The sequence below is a fragment of the Phyllostomus discolor genome, chromosome 4, assembly GCF_004126475.2.
Source record: "Phyllostomus discolor isolate MPI-MPIP mPhyDis1 chromosome 4, mPhyDis1.pri.v3, whole genome shotgun sequence".
Taxonomy (NCBI): Eukaryota; Metazoa; Chordata; class Mammalia; order Chiroptera; family Phyllostomidae; genus Phyllostomus; species Phyllostomus discolor.
The window spans coordinates 131406819-131427490 of NC_040906.2; the positions used below are offsets into that span (position 1 = coordinate 131406819).

General features: G+C 33.0%; 1 protein-coding gene across 1 annotated transcript in view; it reads right to left on the bottom strand.

The window, feature by feature from the left end:
* The window catches only part of LOC114494052 (protein eyes shut homolog), a 294169-nt gene that overhangs the window by 90364 nt on the left and 183133 nt on the right, over nt 1–20672 (bottom strand). The window contains 1 exon segment of the mRNA XM_036022595.1: nt 8072–8222. Coding sequence (XP_035878488.1) covers nt 8072–8222 — 151 coding nt within the window.

Sequence of the window (20672 nt, forward strand, 5' to 3'; positions counted from 1 at the left end):
ATCCTTAAATTTTACATTATGGCTTCACATGTGAGACCATTCACCTGAGGGCTCTGCTCTTTAGGCTGTGGCTAAATTAGCCTTAAATTCTTAAATTTCAATAGAATATTATCTCTCAAATTAGTATCTCCAAAGCACTTAAGCCAGAAATTGATTTCATTCTACTTAGTGTTGAGTTACATAGATTATGCTGCAAAATTAAATAGGATTTAAAGTTATGATCTGTATTATTAGAATACCCTTACTGATATAAACTACATTACTTCTTGCTTTACTTTATCCACTGTCCCTTAACCACTTTGAAGAAACATTGGAATACTTTGATTCTATTAAACCAATTAATGTAGAAAAAATTTGAATATATTAATTTGTCTCAATTTTCATTTGAATTTTTTCATAGTTTAAGCTATGGGCATGAATGTGTTATTGTGTAGTTTTGTTGATTAGTTTGTTCATTTTGAAATAAAAATTCTTTGAGATCTTTTACAAATAAATGGAAATTTAGGCAGGAAAAGAAGGAATACCAGATGGGAGTCTCTCAAGAAGTCTCTTTAGGGATATTATATAAAAGTTAGGTGATTCTAGGTAAACATTAGATAATAGAGTTTATAACTGAGATAGTTTATTTTAAAAAGTATTTATTTATTGACTTTTAGCAAGGGAAAGGAAAATAGATAGGGGGAGAGAAAGGGAGGGAGGGAGGGAGAGAGAGAGGGAGAGAGGAAGAGGGAGAGGGGGGGGGGAGAGAGAGAAACATTTATTTGTTGTTTCACTTATCTATGCATGCTTTAGTTCTTTCTTGTATGTGACCTGACTGGTGATCAAACCTGCAACATTGGTGTATTGGGATGATGCTCTAGCCAACTGAGCTAGGGCCATCCAGGGCAGGTAGTATCTTAATATTAAAAAATATGTGTAATTCATGCTGAAAAAATTATATATCATTTGGTGTTATATATTATACTAAATATTATATATCTATATCTGTCTGCCTGCTTACTTATCTATCTACCTTCCTAACTACACACACAGAAATAGCATAGAACCACAGAATTTTTGAATTGGAATAGATTTTTTAAAATATGTAATCTAATAACATTTATAGAAGAGAAGTTTGAGGAACAGAGATTTCAAGTAATGGCCAACAATGTTAAACATTATTTTTTGGTAGTGATATGATTAGAAATCAAGCATTCTCATTTCAAATCTGGTATTTTTCCCACCAATCCAAGTTGTTTCTTGAAAGAACATATATATGTGTATAAAATATTTTTTTCTCCATGTAGGAATATTTATTAACTGTAACTTTTTTTTTAATTAGTTTTTTTTCTTAAGATTTTATTTATTTATTTTTAGGGAGGGAAGGGAGGGAGGGAGAGAGAGAGAGAGAGAGAGAGAGAGAGAGAAACATCAATGTGTGGTTGCTGGGGGTCATGGCCTGCAACCCAGGAATGTACCCTGGCTGGGAATCGAACCTGGGACACTTATTAACTGTAACTTTTTTAATACCAGGGTTAGGGCAGAGAGCATTACATTATAGTTATCACGCTCTTATGGGGCACAGCAAAGGCAGTACTAATAGGGATAAAGACCTACTTTAAAAAAGAAGAGAACTAAGTAAACAACCTAACACTATATTTGAAAGAACTAGAAAAATAAAAACAAACTATGACTAATGGTAGCAGAAGAATGGAAATAAATAGTAATTAACATATAAACCAAAGGTGAAATAGTAAAACAATATGAAATAAACAACAAAACCAAGAGTTGTTTTTTTTTAGGAGAAATTGGCAAAACCTTAGATAAATGAAAAAGAGAGAGGACTCATATAAATAAAACTGGAAATAAAGGAAATATTACAAATGTTAATAGAAATAAAAATGATCATAAGGGAACATTATTAATAAATATATGCAAACAAAATGGATAACCTAGAAGAAATGAATGAATTTCTAAAAATACTTAACTTACTATGCAGAAGTAAAAAGTCTGAATAGGCCTGCAGCTAGTAAGAAGATTGAATTAGCAATCAAAAACCTTCCCCTCTCCCAAAAAGCTCAGGACCAGATGTTTTCATTGGTAAATTATATCAAACACTTAAAGAACAATAAACATCAATTCTTCTTAAACTCTTCTGAAAAACTGAAGAGGAGGGGACATGTCTAAACATAGATTATAAAGCCAGCCATACTCTGATATGAAACCCAGACAAAGCCACCACAAAAAAGTAACTATGGTATAATATTGCTGATAAATATAGATGTAAAAATCCTCAACAAAATACTAGCAAACCAAATTCAAAGTACATTAAAAGGCTCACATACTTTGAACAAATTGGATTTATCACTATATTGTAAGAATGGTTCAACATATGAAAATCAATTCTGAGACACTATATTAACAGAATAAACCATAAAAATCATATGATCTCAATACGCAGAAAAAAGTCAAAATTCAATGCTTTTTCATGATAAAAACACCCAATGAATTAGGAACTTATTTCAACATAAGAAGGCCATATTTGATGAGCTCCCAGCTAATACCATACTCTACAATAAAAAACATTAAACTTTCCCTCTAAGATCAGAAATAAACAAGGATGCCCACTCTTGCCACATCCATTTATCATACCAATAGAAGTTTTAACTAGAGCAAAAAAAAAAAAAAAAGACATCCAAATAAGAAAAGAAGTAAAATTGTTCATGTTTCCAGACAATATGATCTTATGTATATTAAAATCACCATAAAGATTAAAAAAACATATAGAACTAATTCTAAACTTGCATGATACAAAAATCGACATAAAATCAGTTATTTGTCTATACACAGACCACAGACTATATAAAAAAATAAATTAGAAAACTATAAACATTGATGAAGGAAACTAAATAAGACACACAAAATAAAAAGGCATTTGTGTTCATGGATTGGAAGTTTATACCATTAGAATATCCGTATTACCAAAAACATCTATTACCATAGATTCAATGTAATCCCTATCAAAATCCCAATGGCACCCATTTTAGAAATGGAGTAAACAATTCTAAAATTCATATGGAACCAAAAAAGACTATGAATAATCAAGTCAATTTTGAGAAAGGCCAAAGCTAGAGGCATCACACTTTCTGATTTCAAATAACATTACAAACTTACAGTATTCAAAACAGTATGACACATGCATAAAGAGATATGTAGACCAATGGAACAGAATAGAGAGCCCAGAAATAAATCCATGAATGAACAGTCAACTGGTCTTCAACAGGGTACCCAATAAAGAGAGAACACTATCTTCAACAAATGACACTGGAAAACTGGATAGCCACAGGCAAACAAATAAAACTGGATCCTTATACCATAAACCCAAATTAATTCTAAATTGTAATACCTGAGGTTCATTGATATTCACCACCATATATATTTGTAGTATACAGATACATATACTACTTTTAATATATATTTATGTTGTTTTTTACTTAAAAAACATTTTACTCATTTTTATAGAGAAGGGAAGAGAAGGAGAAAGAGAAGGAGAGAAACATTAATGTGTGGTTGCTTTTCATGCACCCCCTACTGGGGACCTGGCCCTAGGCATGTGCCCTGACTAGGAATCAAACCAGCAAACCTTTGTTTCGTAGGCCTATGCTTAATCTACTGAACATGTTATAAATGCTTTTGCTATGAATATTCTAGTACATGTCTCCTTGTTTTCAAGTACAAAAAAATTTACTACTGTACTTCCCCATCCCTAAACAGGAAAATTTTGTAGTTTAGCATACGCACACCTTCAACTTTATAGTGATACTATAAATGGGTTTTCAATAAACTTTATAAAAAGTACACTGTCATCCTGAAGTTGGAATTTTCATCACTGTTATAATAGGAAGCAAATGTCCCATTAGATTCTGCCCCTTTTGCCAAGAGAAAACATTGGTTAACAGAGTGCTGATAGTATCTCTTCACTCACCATCATAAGCGTGAATATAAGTGGTCTTTTTGTTGGAAAATTTATCAGTGATTTTCATGTCAGAATTAGTGGATCCTTTTCAGACCTTATTCTTACTAGATCTAACTTTAACAAAGTTGAACAGCTCCTCTTTCTTGAAACATGCTCTTCTGCCTTCTATGATATTTTCTCTGTTGTGCTCCTACTCCTTGCCTATTTTACTGTCAAATATTAAAGGTTTGTCAATTATATACATTTATCATGAAAATTTTTCCATTCTTATTTCATTTTCTCTGCCGTCAAATATCTAGATAGCTATCATATTATGGTCTGAATATATGTGTCCCCCTAACATCCATGTTTTGAAATCCTAAGCCCCAAAGTGCTGGTATTAGAAGGTAGGGCCTTTGGAAGGAGATTAGGTCATGAAGGGAGAGCCCTAATGAATGGAACAATGTCCTTACAAAAGATACCACAGAGAACTTTCTTGACTCTTCTGCTAATGTGAGTACCCAGAAATAGCTGTCTATGAACCAGGAAAGGGGCCCTCAGCAGGCTCCAGTGTACCAGCACCTTAATCTTGGACTCCTAGCCCCCCTAACTCTGAAAAAATAAGTATTTGCTGTTTAAGGCATCAAGTCTATGTATTTTTGTTATAGCAGCCCAAATGGACTAAGTCAATCCCTGATTCTTGAAAAATTCCAATCCTGTATAGGACAGATGCCATAGTATATTCTGCTTTTAATATTCATGATTGACTTGAATGTGATAAAAAATAGCATCTTTCTAGAACACGTTTTATGTTATCAACTTCTGTAGAAAGAAAAAATTCCAGTAACGGATTAATAATATTTATGTGCACAGTTATTTCTTTTATAAAAGAAAGTATTTATCAACACTCTCTTTTATAAAGCAAAGAGAATAGTTATTACCATTATAACTTGGTCTTTGTTTATTAGGAATTAAGGTTTGGTGCCCTTAAGCAATTTGGAATTAACAGCAGGAGTCTATGCACTGAAAAGTGTAAGCAATTAAAATACTAGCAAAGAAAGTGTTTTCTTACCAGCCACCAGAGAAAGGGCATTTACTCTCGGACCCTGGAAGTTATCATACGGTCATCAGTGGATGTGGAGTTTTCCACAATTCAGGCACAAAGCTGGAAGTCTCTAACTGTTTCCTTCTCTCCTCACATACTGAGCTCTGTGTGTTTTTGTTAAAGGAAACATTAAACAACCTCTCAGCACATACACATTGGATTAGAGAGTCATCATGTGGAGGGGCTCTGGCCAGTACAGAAAGACATTATTGGAAACTTAGAGTCAAGAGAATAATTATGTCTTAACATTTATTGGCTCAAGAAATCAGCTATAGCTCTCTCCCTTAGTGTTTTATACTGAAAACCTGTTGTTTTTAATTTTCTGAGCACTGACAACCCACTGTGCTTAAACAGCAGCTCTTAATCAGAACACAATAATTAGATAGTTAGAGCCTGCATGGTATTTCGATATTCAGGGGGGCTGCATTGTATAGCAACGAGTTCACGAAGTTGTTTTTCCTTTTTCTCTCTGATTTATTATATGTTTTCTCTTTAGTGTTATCATATGGATATGTTACAGTTTGCTTGTATCGGTCATTTAGTGTATAGTCATGTAAGTACACGTCACATACACACAATTGTACACACACATAAAACTGAAAAACAAAAACAGTATAATGAAAGAATAAGGAATCAATGAGGGATTGATATAAAATCTTTAAATGCAGCATATTTAACAAGGAGGGGAAAACTGTTTAATTGGTTGTCCTTTTAATTTCAAGATAACTTCACTCATTCACACATAAGACAAATATTAAGTTTTTAATGAGATAATCTCTTAGCAAATGCCAATCCTTTCAAAGAAGTTTGGGGAGAAAAAGTGTTTAGACTATAGTCAATTAGTATTATATATCTCTGCAACTCTCCTTTGGGAGTCTATCCTCCACAAGACAGCAACATCTTTTATTTATTTATTTATTTATTTATTTATTTATTTATCTATTTTTGTATTTTCTGTTTGTCCTTGTTCCATTTTTAACAGACGTCTGGTAATAACCTAAAATCACTCTGTTGCTCTATTTATTCTTACTCAAAATATTACAATATTTGTTTTCTGTTCTTACTGGTCTCCCGACATTGCTGGTTGACCTTTTGTAGCTTTGGCTTTGAACACTTGCACCTTTTGGTAACTTTCTCCATTTTCGGTTTTGTGATAGCACTTTTTCCCTTGTTCTACCTCCAATCTTTCTACTTCTTAACCAGTTTTGTGGGGAATCCTTAAACCTATTCCTTGACTGCTCATCCTCAATATTTAGCTCTCTCTTTCTACAAAATCCACTCAATCAAACATTGTGGCTTCTACTATCACTTGCTGTAAACACTCTCACAGCCATACGGTCAGGATCTCTTGTGAGCTCTAGGTTCATATTTCAGAGGACTTACTCTAATCACAATGTCCTATTGATAGGAATGTCACATAGCAGGAATGTATAGATTAAATGGACTGAAGGGTTAGTGGTGATGGCAAGCCAGTTACATATTTGAAAATTACCCCTGCCCAAAAGTAACTCAAATGCAGAAGTGAACCTGCCATCTTTCCCTGTAAATAATCTTGTGATCCACATCTTAATTTGACAGCACAAATTTCCTACCTGTATAAGGTAACCTGGTCATTCAAATTCAAATTCTAAATTTTTCTTTCTTTTTTTTACCTATAATTATTCACAAGTTTAATAGCATTCACAGTCATCTTCTCACTGTTATCACCACAATATTGTTTTTTATTTAAGTATCCCTATTACCTAACTTCACCAATTCTTGACCTGTAGTCTAAAGCCCTCTAATTCTATACTTTGGCCACTATTAAAGTGAAAACTACATAATATCACTCCTTGTTAAAATTTAAATGGCACCTCCAGGCACCAGCATATAAATCTATACTATTTTATATTTCATACAGGATCCATTATTCTCAGACTCTTTTTCACTTTCCCAACCTCAAGTGTGCCTCCTGCTCTATTCACATCAAATTCCATGTCTCCACAATAATAAATTATATCTGCCGCCACTCACCCTCTCCTTAGCCTTTCCATTACCTAAGCCTCTGTGTGTATGTTGTTTCATCTGCCTTGAATGACAGTCTACATATTATTTCCCTGGTTGAAACTTGATTATTTCTAGGATATCTAGCTACAAACTCCATTACTGCTCTGGGCAGGCCAGGTGCTTTCCTTTTCTATTTTTCTACATTGCCTCTGTATATTGATCAGATTTCTATTAGAGTAAATACCTATACTGTATCAGAGATATCTGTGTATCTCCTCATTTGATTATAGCTCCTAGAGCCTTGACAACTACTTGCATTTAATTAATGTATGCTTACAAAAATTATATTCTATATGAAAAACTCACCTTTTATTTTGGAAATATATAGTTATATGTAAAGCATGATAGAGAATATGGTAAGAGAAAAGATTTTTAAATGTATTAAGCTATTGGTACACTTTACAAGCAAACAAAATTTTAATGTAGTCCTCTGTAATAACATAAAATGAAGCAAAATGATCAATAACATTTAAGTTAGCATGCATACTTATTTCTTAAAATATAGGTTAATAATGAAGATTGACTAAATATCTAAATGGAAATTTAAAAAGTAGGCTGGCATATGCACAAAACTCTGTAGAGAACACCCTTAAATTTTAGTAACCTTATATGAAGCAGAGACTAGGAATGGTCTTCCAGTTCCATTTCTTGAATTGTTTTTGGTATTGCATTTAGACAACCCTCTCATATATCTATCGATTGCTAGCATGGAAGTGAACAAAAGCCCATGTTGCTTAATATTATCATGAAATGTAACACAGATTTATAGCCATATGATGGAAAAACAGCCCAATAGTGGCACAATTTTATAAAACAGAACAGTAAACTTTATCTATACTTTGCTAAGATAAATTAATGTTAGTGCAATTGTTCAAAATTTCTTTTTGAAACCATGTAGATGGTCCCTTTAACCAGGAAACTTTTCTTAAGTTTTCCTCTCTCTCTCCCTCATAAAAATGCCATAATAAGTATATTAATAGAAATACCTTGTTGGTTCCATGGAGATCTGGAAATCCACCAATAAAGACAGAACCGGAGTCTGGCAAAGGTTTTCTAGATACATGATTGATAGGTTCACTTGCTTTGATAGTCCTCCCTAGAATAATCAGTTCAGCTTGACATGGGTCTAATTCTTGCCTGCAATAATTTAGGAAGGAATTTATCGTTTTAGTATATGTTGTGTAATCATTTGTCTGACTAATTAATTAAGCTGTTAACAAAAGAAGAAAGATTTAAGTAAATAGATTATCTCACCAGAAAACCAACAAAGCCAGAAGTAGATTAATCTGTTTTAAATTAGAAACCCTTAATGCTTTAAGTACATAAATACAAAGTCAAATTTTGACAAAACAACAAACTGTAGCAATCATCTAATAAAATAAATAAATCCTGATAATAAACAGATATCTTTGAACAGTGACTAAAATGTTAGAGTATAATATTCTACTTTAGTTTTTTACATTGTTAAACTTTCTGTATCAGTTAAAAATATTGAAAAGTATGTTTTAAATATGGTTACAGTGCTGCCCCCTCATCCACAATTGCATTCTCCATGGTGTCAGCCATGTAATCAAACTTAGTCCAAAAAGATTAAATGCATCAGAAATAAACAATTCATGTTTTAAATTGTATATCAGTCTGAGTAGTATGATAAATCTCAAACGGTTATTCTTCTTCCCTCCTGGGACCTGAATCATGCCTTTGTCCAGTGTATCCTGACTATATGTGCTATTTGCCCATTAGTCACAAAGAGGTCACCTTTCTTATCAGGTGGATTGTCCCAGTATTGCAGTGTTATCCAGTATTCGAGTAACCCTTATAATAGCCTAATGCTACTCTACAAAGCTTACATTATTCACCTCACTTCATTTCATTATATAGGCATTGCATCATCTCACATCATCATAAGAAGGGTGAGTACAGTACAATAATATATTCTGAGAGAGGCCACATTCACATAACTTTTATTAAAGTATATTGTTATACTTGTTCTATTTTATTATTCATTATTGTTAATCTCTTATTGTGCCTAATTTATAAATTAAGATTTCTTATAGATATGTACATATACAGGTTTGGTACAGTCTGTGGTTTCAGACATCCTCTGGGAATCTTAGAACATATTTGCCAAGAGAAAGGGGGAGTGGAATACTGAATCAAGTTGACAATACCTCTTTGGGTTGGACATGGTAAAATCACAATGAGTAATTAGTTGTAGTAATATAAATCATACCAATATGTAAAGCATGTAAAAATAAAAAAATCAATAAATCCAATATAACTTAATCTGGCAACTCCCAGTAATGATTTTCATGAGCCCATATTTTAGAAAGATGAATAAACAATACTTTGACAATACTTGAACATGTAGGTATACATGTCTCATTTCTCTAGCCATCTGTTTAATCATCTAACCCAGGGATTTTTATTTATGACATAAAGGCCAAAAGTTGCCTGCCACCACTTTGTACGTAAAGTTTAACTGGAACTCAGTCACACATAATCTATGGCTGCTTTCATAGCAGAGTTGAGTAGTTGTAACAAAAACTCTAAGGCCCAAAGAACCAGAAATATTTACTATCTAATTCTTTAATTAAAGAAGTTGGTAGATCCTTATCTAATCAATTTATTTATTTAGCTAGCAAGGAAGTAAATATTAATCCTTTTCAAGATGCTGGTACACATATTATAAGATACCTACAAAATATTTACTAATGGATATCTTTCTATATCATGAATATGTGATATTCTGCTTTAAAATATTAATAAAACTTTTAATTGAATTATAGCATGCATGATTTAGAGCGTAAAGGATAAAGCTCTATGAAATACCATACTGTAAACATACTTAAGTAATCACTACCTAGGTCAAATGCTAGAATATTACTAGCACGGGTCCCTAGAAATACTAGCAACACAAGTACACATTTTTATACCTCCTCCATCTTAATTCAAAATTATGTTTTCAATATTCATCTTTGCTATTGAATTTAATAGTTTATTTTTAAGACATCATTATACTAATATTTCACAAATTATTTTAGATTCTGTGTACATTTTGGTGCCATTATAAATATCACTGTTATAAACATGCTTTGGGGGCGAGGTTATAAAATATCATTTTCTCCATCTTTTTCTTAGTGATGATGAATTATGTTCACTGGCTTTTTAATATTGAATGCATTCTTGGAATAAATTTAACTTTGTCATAATGTATGCCTTGATTATATAACACAAGATTCACTTTTCTATATTTTAAGGAACATATATATGTATATATACACATACATATATATACATGATAGATATATAATAAATATAATTCATATATACATATGAATAAAAGAGAGAGACTTGCCTTCATATTTTCTGTCTTGTACTGGTCTTGAAAAATTTTGCTATCAAGATTATGCTGTCCTTATATTCTTACAGAAAGTTTATGTAATATTAATTTTATATCTACCTTTTATTATATGGTAGAATTCACTAGTTCAGCCACTTGGGCTTAAAGTTTTCTTTGTAGAAATTATTAAATATGGATTTAATGTATTTAATATAATATAGTTATATATATATATTATCATGTCTATTTTGTTAAACTTTTTTTCCTAGAAAATTTTTTAAATCTGTACTTTCAAAAGTATTGGCATAAAATATTTCATCATTTCCTCACATTGTATTGGTATTAGAACTATAACAATTTCTCTCTCTTGTGACTTGATTATTTGTGCCTTTTATAATTTTATTTGTTTTGTAGATAAATATTGGGAGGGAGTAATAAGTTTCAAAGAACATATTTTTGCATTGTTACAGTAACAATTCCCTATTTGTTTTTTACATCTTTAATGTCTGCTCTTATCTTAATGATTTTCTTCCTTTAACTTTGGGTTTAATTTACTCTTCTATTTATAAGGTTTTATTTTTATTTATTTTTTATTTTTTAATTCTTTTTTTTGCTGTTCAAGCACAGTTGTCTCCACAACCCCCCTCCACCCCACACTCTCCCGTCCTACCCACCCCCACATTCTACCCTGGATCCTACCTGCCTTTGGCTTTGTCCATGGGTCCTTCATGTTCCATGATGGCCCGTCCCTTCTTTCTCCCATTATCCCCACTCCCTTCTGGTTATTAAATCTAAATTATTCTCTCAAGATTGTAAATTTTTCTCTAAGAAGCAATTTAGCTATGTTTAATAATTTCTATTTTTCATTGCCATCTGTTCAAAATATGGTTTAATTTCTTTTTATTTTTTATTTTTTTACTAATATTATAAAGCATTATTAGAACTCAAATCAATCTTGTTCAAAAGTTTACTTGCTTTTAAATCTTCAAAACATATTTTCTCAGGCTGCAGAGCCTATGATAGAGCCAATTTTAGTAATGTTTTTACAACCCTAGAAGTCTGTAGTTAAGTGCAATATTCTATATATGTGTACATGTTTTTAACACATATATAAACATACACACATTTAGCCAATTTTGTACTGAATGTAGAATGTGAACAATTAAATAATTAAATCATGTCTCTAGTATATGTAAATTTTTTGTTAAAATATATTTACAGATTCTTTGCATCCTTCTCCCATCTACATCATGATAAAAACTTCATAGATTAAGACCAAGAGTGGTATGCAGCCAGTATTGAGGGTTTTATTAAGAAAGATTTGAAAACTTTTTGAAAAGATCAATGATGTTTTCTATATTAAGAACATGGGAGAAAAATGTGTGGAACATTTTTAGAATCCATTTCTTATTCTTGAATTCTATATTAAAGAAAACTAGAAGCTTTCTGGGTTAATTACTTATTACAATTAAGCTGTTAATTATGTCTTAGGGAGGATACAGCTTCTATGAAGCTATTCATTAACTGATAAAAATGAAAAGCAGAACATCATGGCAGTGTAAGAAGACACATTTGTATCTTTCCTTTAATCTACAACTAGCTGGACATCTATAACCCAAGGGTTTTTCTGCTCAACATACTCCCATGCCAGAGAGACCCACACATTGGTACATTGGAAGGTGGACGTACTGAGCCACTGAGGGATGGGCAGGGATGGGACTGTGCCTGCAGATGCAGTTTCCCAGCGACCACTGTTGAGACCATAACCCCAGCTAATTGTGGTAGTAGTGCTGAAGTCATAGTACAGTTCCCATGCTACGGTCAGCAGAGGGTAAGAGGGACTGAAACAGTGTCAGCATACAAAAATCTGGCTCCCCCCTGGATGGTGGCAGCAGAACCCCATAGTAGCAGTGGAGATATGTCTATAGTCTCCCTGCTACAGCACAGCAGCTCCAGCAGCCACAGAGAGCCAAGTAATAGCATGGCAAGCTCATAAAACTGGCTCGCCCACCCAACACTTCTCTTCACCCTAGTATGGATCCCCGAGATCCTGGCAACCTGGACACAGTGAGTATACCCACAACCCCAGTCACACAAGCAGTGACTCTCATGGCCAGAGTGATGACCTGACACCATGACCCTGGAAGTTTAAGTGGCACAGGTAAGAGGAAACAAAAACTTGCACTATGGTACCATCTACTGGAAAAATAAATCTTCTTATCTACCTGCTGAACTCTTAAAACAAAAAAATCACATGATACCGAAATAACTCCTTCAAATGCCCTGGCAGAGGAACAACCCACCAAGCACCAGGAACAATGAAGGCAACAGAGTCACACAAAAAGAATATGACAGTTCTCCAAAAATCAAACTCAAAGTCATGGAAGACTAATTTAAATGACAAAGAATGTCAGATTGCACTTTTGAAGAAACTCAATTAGATACAAGAAAACTCAGAAAGGCAGTTCAATGATCTCAGGAATAAAATAAGTGAACAAAAGAGAGTGAAACTATAAAAAGAACCAAACACAAAGTTTGGTGTTGAAGAACTCAGAATGATATGACGAGTGTGCTAGAGAGCTTTGGAAAGAGAGTAGACCATATGGAAGAGATATTTAGTGAGCTCCAATAATTCAGGTAGAAAAAGAGAGAACTTAAAAGTTAAAAAAATAAAAGAACTCTGTGAGAAATATTTGACTACCTTAGAAAGAACAACATAAAGATACTGAGTATCAGAAAGAGAAGAGATATAGAAGAGAACAGAGTCTATTCAAAGGAATAACTAATGAGAACTTCCCAAATTGGTGCAAGGAACTGCACATTCAAGTAGAAGAAACTAACAGAACATCTAATTATTTCAGTGCAAAAAGATCTCCTCCAAGACACACTATATTAAAACTGTCAAAAGTTAGTGACAATAAAAGAATTCGCAAGGCAGCTGGGGTGGGGGTGTGTGAAAAAAAGATTGTAACTACAAAAGAAGCCCTATCAGATTATGATCAGATTTCTTGGTAGGAATCCTACAAGCCATGAGAGTAGAATAATATATTCAATATATTAAAAGAGAGGAACTATCAGCCAAGAATAATACATCCAACAAAGTTACCCTTTAAGTATGAAAAAATAAAGGTTTTTCCAGACAAACAAAAGCTGATGGAATTTACTACCACAAGACCTGTATTAAAGGAAACATTGAAAGGATCTTTTCTACCTAAAAAGAATACAAAAGTACACAATGCTTTGAATAAAGTGGCAAACAGACAAACTGAAGCAAAGAATTGGAACTCTATTTTAGAATAGGGTGTTAAACAATGATAACAAAATGGCTAAAGGGAAAAAAACTTTAAAATAACTATAGCTACTGTAATTTGGTAACAAATATACAGCATAACATAGGATCATTTATAAAAAAAATTAATGGGGAGGAGGAAAAGTATGGAATTTACATAGGTAAATTATCAAAGATAAGATGTTATCACAAGAAAAATTTTATCTATGGGACATTTAATTCAAACATAGTAAGCACAAACAAAAATTCAGAGACAAAATCTTCAAAAAAGAAGACATGAAAAAAATCATAGAATACCATCAAACTAAAAGAGAAAATAGAAACACAAGGGCAAAGAAACAAGGGAGATAAAGAACAATCACAAAACAAAAGGTAAAATGGTAATAGCAAGTCCTCATATACAAACAATTCACCCTAAATGTGTATAGACTGAACTCACCAATCAAAAGGTACAAAGTAGTAAAATTGACTATACACTGTCCTCAGGTGACACACCTTTGTTGCAAAGCAAACACAGGCTCAAAGTGAAGGGGTAAAAGATAATACCAAGCAAATGGTATCCAGAGAAAAGTGGGCACAGCCGTACTTATTAGACAAAATGGATATCTAGGCAAAAAAAGGTAACAAAGATAAATATTTTATAATATTAAAGGAGATAATATATCAAGAAGACATAATATGTATGTACATATGCCCAACCTGGAAACACCAAAGTAAATAAAGCAATCATTCCACACAAAGGGTAAAATAAACAACCACACAATAATCATAGGAGATTTTAACATACCACACAGTCTTCTTAAGTGCACACAAAAAATTCTCGAGGTCAGACCAAATATTGGGACATAAAACAAGTCTCAGTAAATTTAAGAAGACTAAAATCATATTGTCATTTCTGACCACAATGGTACAAAACTAAAAATCAACAAGAAAGCTGGAAAAGATATGTTGGGTTTAAATCACAGATATGTTGGGTTTAAACAACATGCTGCTGAGCAACTACTGGGTCAATGAAGAAACAAAAAAGGAAATCAAAGGCACATAGAGACAAATAAAACAAAATTATGATATACCAACAATATTTGGGATGCAGCAAAAGCAGTAGTCAGAGAGAAGTTTATAGCAATATGGGTCTTCACAAATATGCAAGAAAAATCTCAAATAAACATTTCACATCAAGGAACTATAGAAAAAAACACAAAAGAAGCCTAAAATTAGAAAAGAAAGGAAATAATAAGAATCAGAGCAGAAATAAATGAAATAGAGAATAAAATAAATAGGAAAATTAATAAAATGAAGAGCTGGTTCTTTGAAAAATTAAACTAATAAAACTTCAGCTAGAAAAGACTCAAATAAAATCTGAAATGAAAGAGAAATTACAATGGATGCCACAAAAATAAACAGGATTGTATAAGAATACTATGAAAGCTAGATAGCACCATATTTGACAACCTAGAAGAAATGGATAAATTATTGAAATGTACAAATTTCCTAGATTGAATCATGAATAATTAGAATACCTGAATATACCGTCACTAGTAAAAAAAATGAAAATAGTAATTAAAAATCTCTGCAAAAACAAAGCTCCAAGACCAGATGGCTTCACTGATGATTCTATCAAACATTCAAAGAAAATTTAATACCTACCTCTTGAATTCTTCCAAGAAATTTAAGAGAGAATGCTTCCTAACTCATTTTATAAGGCCAACATTTCTCTGACACCTAAATGAGACAAGTCCATCACAAAAAAACCCAAGAAAATTCTAAGCCAATATCTCTCATAATCATAGATGCAAAAATCCCCCACAAAATACCAGCAATATGATTACAATAATATATTAAAAGGATCACATACCATAATCAAGTGGGATTCATTTCAGGGATGCAAAGATGGTCCAACATACACAAATCAATAGACGTAATATACCACATTATCAATATAAGGGATAAAAATTATATGATTGCTCAATAGAGAATAAGCATTTGTGATAAAAATGTAACATCAATTTATGACTAAAAAACTCAATAAAATGGGTATAAAAGGAAAGTACTTCAACATAAAAAGGCCATAAATGACAAAACCACAATTAATAGTATACTTAATGGGGAAAACTGAAAGCTTTTCCTTTAAGATCAGGAATAAGACAAAGATGCCCACTTTCACCACTTTGATTCAACATAGTTCTGGAAATCCTAGACAGAGCAATTAAGTAAGAAAAGGAAATAAAAGGCATTCAAATTGGGAAGGGAGAAATAAAACTGTCACTTTTTACAGATAGCATGATTTTATTTATAGCAAACCATAAAGACTCTACCTAAAAAGTATTAGAATAAATGAATATAGCAAGTTTGCAAAATCAAAAATCTGTTGTTTCTGTATATTAACAACAAACTCTCAGAAAGGGAAATGCAGAAAACAGTTCCACTTAATATCACAACAAAGAGAATATAATACCTAGGGGTAAGCTTAACGAAGGAAGTGAAAACCAATACACTGAAAAGTACAAGATGTTGTTGAAAGACACTAAAAAAGACACATAGAAATGGAAAGATATTCTATGTTCATGGATTGGAAGACTTAACATTTTAAAAACGTTCATTTTACCTAAAGCAATCTACAGATTCATTGCAATTCCTATTAAAATTGTAATTGCATTTTCTTCCTTTAAAAAAATATTTTATATATTTATTTTAGACAGAGGGGAAGGGAGGGAGAGAGGAAGAGAAACAGCAGTATGTGGCTGCCTCTGGTGCACCCGCTACTAGATACCTGACCTGGCCCACAACCAAAGCACGTGTCCTGACTGGGAATTGAACCAGTGGCCCTTTGGTTCACAGGCCGGTACTCAATCCATTGAGCCACACCAGCCAGGGCAGCACATGAATTTTTTACAGAAATGATAAAATATCCTAAAATGTGTTTGGAATCGCAAAGCATCCTGAATAGTCCAAGAATCCTGAGAAAAAAAGAACAAAGCCAGAGGTATCACACACCCTGACTTCAAACTATATTACAAAGCTATAGTAATCAAACAGAAAAACACACACTGTCCAAATGAACAGATGTCAGAGCCCAGAAGTAAACCTACATGTGTATAGGTGACACATTTACAATAAAGAATCCAAGAATATACAATGGAAAAAGATGTCTCTTCAATAAATGGTGTTGGAAAAACTGTATAGCCATATACAAAAGAATCAAGTTAGACCACTATCTTATAGCATACACTCAAATTAACTCAAAATGAATTAAAGACTTGAATTTAAGACTTGCAACAATAAAGTACACAGGAGAAAACATAGGTAATAAGCTTCTGGACATTGGGCTTAGGGGTGTTTTGTGAATTTGGCTCCAAAACTTAGAGCTAACAAAATAAAAATTAGCAAATGGGACTATATCAATCAAGAAGCTTCTGTACAAACTCTTTAATTCAATGCAGTCCCATCTGTTTACTTTTTCCTTTATTTCCCTTACCCTAGGAGATATATCAGCAAAAATATTGCTGTGTTGGGTATCTGAAATTTTACTGCCAGTGTTTTCTGCTAATACTTTTATGGTATCATGATTTATATATAAGTTTTTTTTTATCCATTTTGACTTTATTCTGATGTACAGTATAAGTTGTTGGTCTAGTTTCTTTCTTTCTTTTTTCTTTTCTTTTTTTTTTTTTTGCATGTACCAGGCCAGGTCTACCAACACCATTTATTGAAGAGACTATTATACTCAATTTTATGCTCCTGCCCCTTCTGTCAAATGTTCATTGACCACAGAGACATGGGTTTATTTCTGGGCTTGCTATTCTGTTCTATGGTCTATGTGTCATTCTGGTGCCAGTACCAGACTCTTGATTGCATTGGCCTTGTATAGTTTGTTTTTAGGTATTGTTTGTTTCTCTCACATTTAAAAAATTATTATTCAAGTATAGTTGTCTCCATTTCCCTCCTACCACTCCCACCCATACCAGCCATCCCCACCTCCCACCTTGATCCTACCCCCCTTTGGTTTTGTCCATGTGTCCTTTATACACATTCCTTGATGACTCTTCCTTTTCCACTGTTATCTTTTCCCACTTCCTATTTGGTTACTGTCAGTTTGTTCCTTATTTCAATGTCTCTGCTAATATTTTTCTTGCTTGTTGTTTAGGTTCCATTTATAGGTGAGATCATATGGTATTTGTCTTTTAATGCTTGCTGATTTCACTTAGCATAATGCTGTCCAGTTCCATCCATGCTGTCACAAAGGGTAGGAGCTCCTTCTTTCTTTCTGCTGCATAGAATTCCATTATGTAAATGTACCATAGTTTTTTGACCCAATCATTTACTGATGGGCTCTTAGGTTGCTTCCAGTACTTGGCTACTGTAAATTGTGCTGCTATGAACATTGGGGTGCATCGATTCTTTTGGATTGGTGTTTCAGGATTCTGAGTGTATAATCCCAGCAATAGAACTGCCGGGTCAAAAGGCAATTCTATTTTTAGTTTTCTGAGGAAGTTCCATACTGTTTTCCACAGTGGCTGTACCAGTCTACATTCCCACAAACAATGTACTAGGGTTCCCTTCTCTCCACAGCCTCACCAGCATTTGTTTGTTGATTTGGTTACAATGGCCATTCTGACCTGTGAGAAGGGTTATCTCATTGTGGTTTTAATTTGCATTTCTCTGATGGCTAGTGATGCTGAGCATCATTTCATATGTCTCTAGGCCCTCTGTATGTCCCCCTTGGAGAAGTGTCTATTATTTACTAATTTTTTAATTGGATTGTTTGTCTTTCTTGATTGGAGTCATGTGAGTTCTTTATATATTTTGAAGATCAAACCGTTGTCTGAGGTATCATTTGCAAATATATTTTCCCATTGGTTGGCTTCTTATTAATCTTACTGATGTTTTTTGTACTGTCACAAAAGGTAGGATTCCTTTTGGATGGAAGTATGAATGGAGCTGGAGAGTATTATTATTGAACGTGAAGTAAGCCAGACAGTGAAAGACAGATATCATATGATCTCATTTGTAATCCAGAAGGAAGGGTGGATTGTGGAGAGAAGGGGAAGGGAGTAGTCAAAGAACATGTATGAGTGACATAAGGATGTAGACAACAGTGTGGGGATTGACTGTGGGAGTAGGGGTGGGATGGGTGGAGGAGGGCAAAGGGGAAAGATTGGGGCAACTGTAATAGAATAAGCAAAAATAAAAAAAATAAATAAAAAGCTTCTGTACAGCAAATGAAAATCATCAAGAATATGGGAAAGTGACCAACTGAATGGGAGAAGACATTTGCAAATGAACTGCTGATAGGTATTAATATCCTACAAAATGACAAACAATTAGTTTAATTGAAACATGGGCAGAATATCTGAATAGACTTTTTTCCAAGGAAGACACGCAGATGGCCAACAATACATTCTACATTACTAATTAGTCAGGAAATGTCAATTAAAACAATACTGAGATATCATTTCACACCTGCTAAAATGATTATCATCCACAAGACAAGAAATAATAAGTGCTGGAAAAGATGTGGAGAAAAGGAAACCCTCGCACATCATTGGTGAGATTATACGAGTTGATTGGTACAGCCACAATAAAAAACAGCATGAAGGTCCCTTAAAAATTGAAGAGTAGGTCCACCATATATTCCAACAATTCTGTTTCTGGGATTTTCCCCAAAGAGTGTGAAAACACTAATTTGAAAAGATATGTGTGCCCCTATGTTCATTTCATCATTATTTACTAGAACCAAGGTATGGCAGTAACCAAAGTGTTAATGATGGATGAATGGTGAAAGAAGATGTGATTTTATATTTATATATTTATATTTACATTTACATTTATATTTATATTATTTATTCATACATACAATGGGGCTATTAAGCATAAAAATATGAAATATTGTCATTTATGACAACATGGATGGATCTTGAGGGTTTTATGCTCAGTGAAATCAGTCAGACAGAAAAGGACAGAAACCATGTCCTTTTCTGTGGAATATAAAACAAAAAAGTAACAAACCAACAAAACAAAACAGACTCATTGATACAGATTCAAAGTGGTGGTTACTAGGAGAAGGGGCATGGACGGAGGGTTAAAATGCATAAAGGAGGCAAATACACGACAATGAAAGGAGCTAGACTTTTGGTGGTGAGCACACAATACAGCATACAAATATTGAATTACAATGTTGTACACCTCAAATTTATGTAATGTTATTAAACTATGTCACTTCAAAAAAATAACATAAAAGCAAACTACTTTTACTCCTATTAATCTCTAAATTTTATTGTTTGGAGAAATAACTTGTACAGTTTGTGATATTAAAATAGCAATAATAACTATACCCTAATACTTTGTTAATAAACTCATTTTTCATATTGCATAAGGCAAACAAAACCTATTTAGATTTCAAATTGATTTATTTGGTCTTTGGCTATATCATGACTGAAAGGATAACTTAAAAATCACATATAAAAACTTTAGCCCTGGCTGGGTAGCTCAGTTAGTTGGAGCATTGTCCTATAGATCAAAGAGTCATGGGTTCAGCTTTTGTCAGGGCACATACCCAGTTATGGGTTCAAGCCCTGGTCCAGGAGGTTATGGAAAGCAATCAATGTTTCTCTGTCATATCGATGTTTGCCTATCTCTCTCTCTCTCTCTTCCCCTTCCTCTTTCTCTAAAAGCAATGAAAAATATGTCCTTGGGTGAGAATAAATAAATAAATAAATAAATAAAATAAAAGCTTTGTCTTTTTATGACTACAAAAACAACATAAACTCATTATAAAAATAGAATAAAATAAACAAATTTATCCAACATCATCATTCATGAATTACTGAATAAAAACAGTAAAAGTGTGAAAATTTACTCAGCTGAATTTTGTTCTTAACCATAATCAAGTAAAATAGTCACACTTTGAATCTTTGTCACTTGGGTTTTACAACTATACCAAAAATATGTCAACAAC